Consider the following 2,673-nt stretch of genomic DNA (forward strand, 5'->3'; position numbering starts at 1 on the left):
CTCTCTCGTCAATTTACGTTTTCATACAACCTTCACACAGCATTCACACATGTTCCACTTGAATCCATTTAGGAAAACGTGTGAATGTTGGGTTGAAGTCATGTGAATCTTGTGTGAAAACATTTATAAATAGACCCCTAAACATCATCTTTTTTTAAATGCAACTGATGTAATCAATTGAATCTGCCTTAACGTCAGTCTTTTGCATTCCCCCGTACAGTAGGAGTCAGGGAAGGTGGAAATCCGCATTGTAAGCCAATCAGGCTTTGCTGCATGTGCTGACAAGGAACATGAAGACAGGTGGAGACAGCAAAGTAAGGACATCATCCTTGAGCTGCTGTTTATTTGTCCAATCACAACATGGGGGCGGGGATGTGACCAAGCTGTGTTGCCTAACTGTAGTAGGGAAGAGTGAGGTCAGCAGGCTGGGCAAAAATGATCATCTTCAGCTGTTTTCCTGCAGTCGTGTAGCATGCAGGACACTTGCAGAGCCGATGGCTGGCTGTTTATAGAGCACATAAGCAGCACGCTCCTGTTTTATGTCTGAAGTGTCTTTTTAATACTATATTGCAATGTTTATTTTCAGTATATTGCCGTTTTCTGTTGATGCATGGGCCCCGGCTGTGCCAGTAGAGCGTTTCTATCGCTTTGTCTCTGTTTATTGCAGACATCCATCACACCATGATAAAGAGCTGTAGCAACAGTTCATCGTGTCCGGGGCTGGCTGCCTTCAGCAACGGGAAAAGTCCAGTGTCGTATTCCTGCAGCCACCGCTGCTGCAACGGCAGCCTGTGCAATACGGGAGACTTTGCAGGTAATACCATCCACATGACATATGTTTGTTTGAGATGAAAACTGTCAGCAAGGAGAAGGCGTCAAATAAAATCCAAAGTAGCTGCCTGACAGGACTCCACCTGAGAGCTGCTAATAAAAAAATGAGGCCTCACATGCTAATAAAACTAAGTCCTGGGTGCTAAGTTTATGTACTTGGTTATAAATGGCCACTCCCAAGATCCTTATATAAATCAATGACTTGGTATGGATTGATAAGCTGCAGTTTATTGTTACTCAGTAAGGAAAGAGTAGGCAAAGAGCAGCTTGCTGATAAAAGAAAGTGCTTTGTTACATTTCTTTTAAAGAACCACCACGGAATTTCAAAAACTTACCCTTGCAGTGGGGCTACCCCCGCACTGGAAGGGTTAAAGCAATACTCCGGTGAAACATTTTCTTAGCTGTTACAGTGGGGCTATCCCGGCACTGCAAGAGTTAAGTGCTCGTTTTGACTAGGTCAAAAACAACAATGTTATATTCACCTGATCCTTGGAACCTGATGGGCTAGTATAAATTGATGGGATGGTATACATTGATGGGCTGGTATACATTGATGGGCTGGTATACATTGATGGGATGGTATATATTGATGGGCTAGTATACATTGATGGGATGGTATGCATTGTTGGGATGGTATACATTGATGGGCTGGTATACATTGATGGGATGGTGTACATTGATGGGATGGTATACATTGATGGGCTAGTATACATTGATGGGCTGGTATACATTGATGGGCTGGTATACATTGATGGGCTGGTATACATTGATCCGGTGGGGTACTGTGATAGAAGCAGCAGGAGTTGTGGAGGAAGCACAGATCCATGGAATAGATGAAGCAGAAGCAGGGAGATGCTTGCACTCCTGGTCCTCAGGTACACCTTCCTCTTCAGTAAGGATAACAGTCAGAAGCAAAGTAGTAATACCACCAAATGTCACTCCAGATCTCTAAGACCAGCAGTCAGAGGCAGCAGTGGTTTCAATGACCTCACACTGCATACAAGGCACAAGGTCCATTTTCCATGGAAGTGCTTTGGCACATTTTATAGAGGTCCCCTGTAAAATATCAAATCTTTAATTCTGGAGTTCAGGTTCAATATAAAGCTCACCTATTCTTATATAAAACAATAAAACAAGTGTATGATCCCTTTCTTTGTCAGTTGAAGACTCTGGAGCAGAGAATGGTTTGGAGTGTTACAGTCGATCATCTCCAGAAGAAGCCAGCACCATGCGGTGTCGGGGGCAGATGACGCGCTGTGTGGACCTGATGGGTAAGAAGTGACAAGACAAGGATGTGATTTGGGTGTTCCTTTGTGAGTTCCAGCTTGGAGCATAAGAGTACCCTTAATGGCCACTGAGGTAGTCTCACTGGAAATGGAAACGGGGGAATATAGCAGGCTTTAGCCATGTGGTGGGGTGGGGGCAATTGGCAGGCCTTAGCCACCTGGTGAAGTGGGGACAGTTGGCAGGCCTTATCCATGTTATGGGTGGGGGCAGTTGGCAGGCCTTAGCCATGTTATGGGGTGGGGGCAGTTGGCAGGCCTTAGCCACGTGTTGAAGTGGGGACAGGTGGCAGGCGTTAGCAGTATGGTGAGGTGGTGACAGTTGGCCGGCCTTAGCCATGTTATGGGTGGGGGCAGTTGGCAGGCCTTAGCCATGTTGTGGGGTGGGGGTAGTTGGCAGGGCTTAGCCATGTTGTGGGGTGGGGCAATTGGCAAGCTTTAACCGTGGGGTGGGGGCAGTTGGCAGGAGCCATGAATCAGTTAAAATATTATCCAAGTAACACCAAATTAGAGAGGGACACAGAAGAGTTCGGTCTGGCTCTAGAAATAGCAGGTGTCT

At 46.0% G+C, this 2,673-nt stretch overlaps 1 protein-coding gene across 1 annotated transcript in view; it reads left to right on the forward strand.

The window, feature by feature from the left end:
- The window catches only part of LOC108785536 (urokinase plasminogen activator surface receptor-like), a 17,774-nt gene that overhangs the window by 11,952 nt on the left and 3,149 nt on the right, over positions 1-2,673 (forward strand). Inside the window, exons 5-6 of the mRNA XM_018554624.1 lie at positions 668-814; positions 1,992-2,102. Of these exons, the coding sequence (XP_018410126.1) occupies positions 668-814; positions 1,992-2,102 (258 nt within the window). The remainder of the gene's footprint in view (positions 1-667; positions 815-1,991; positions 2,103-2,673) is intronic.

Source organism: Nanorana parkeri, unplaced genomic scaffold (assembly GCF_000935625.1).
Source record: "Nanorana parkeri isolate BGI_ZX_2015 unplaced genomic scaffold, ASM93562v1 scaffold166, whole genome shotgun sequence".
NCBI classification, from domain to species: domain Eukaryota; kingdom Metazoa; phylum Chordata; class Amphibia; order Anura; family Dicroglossidae; genus Nanorana; species Nanorana parkeri.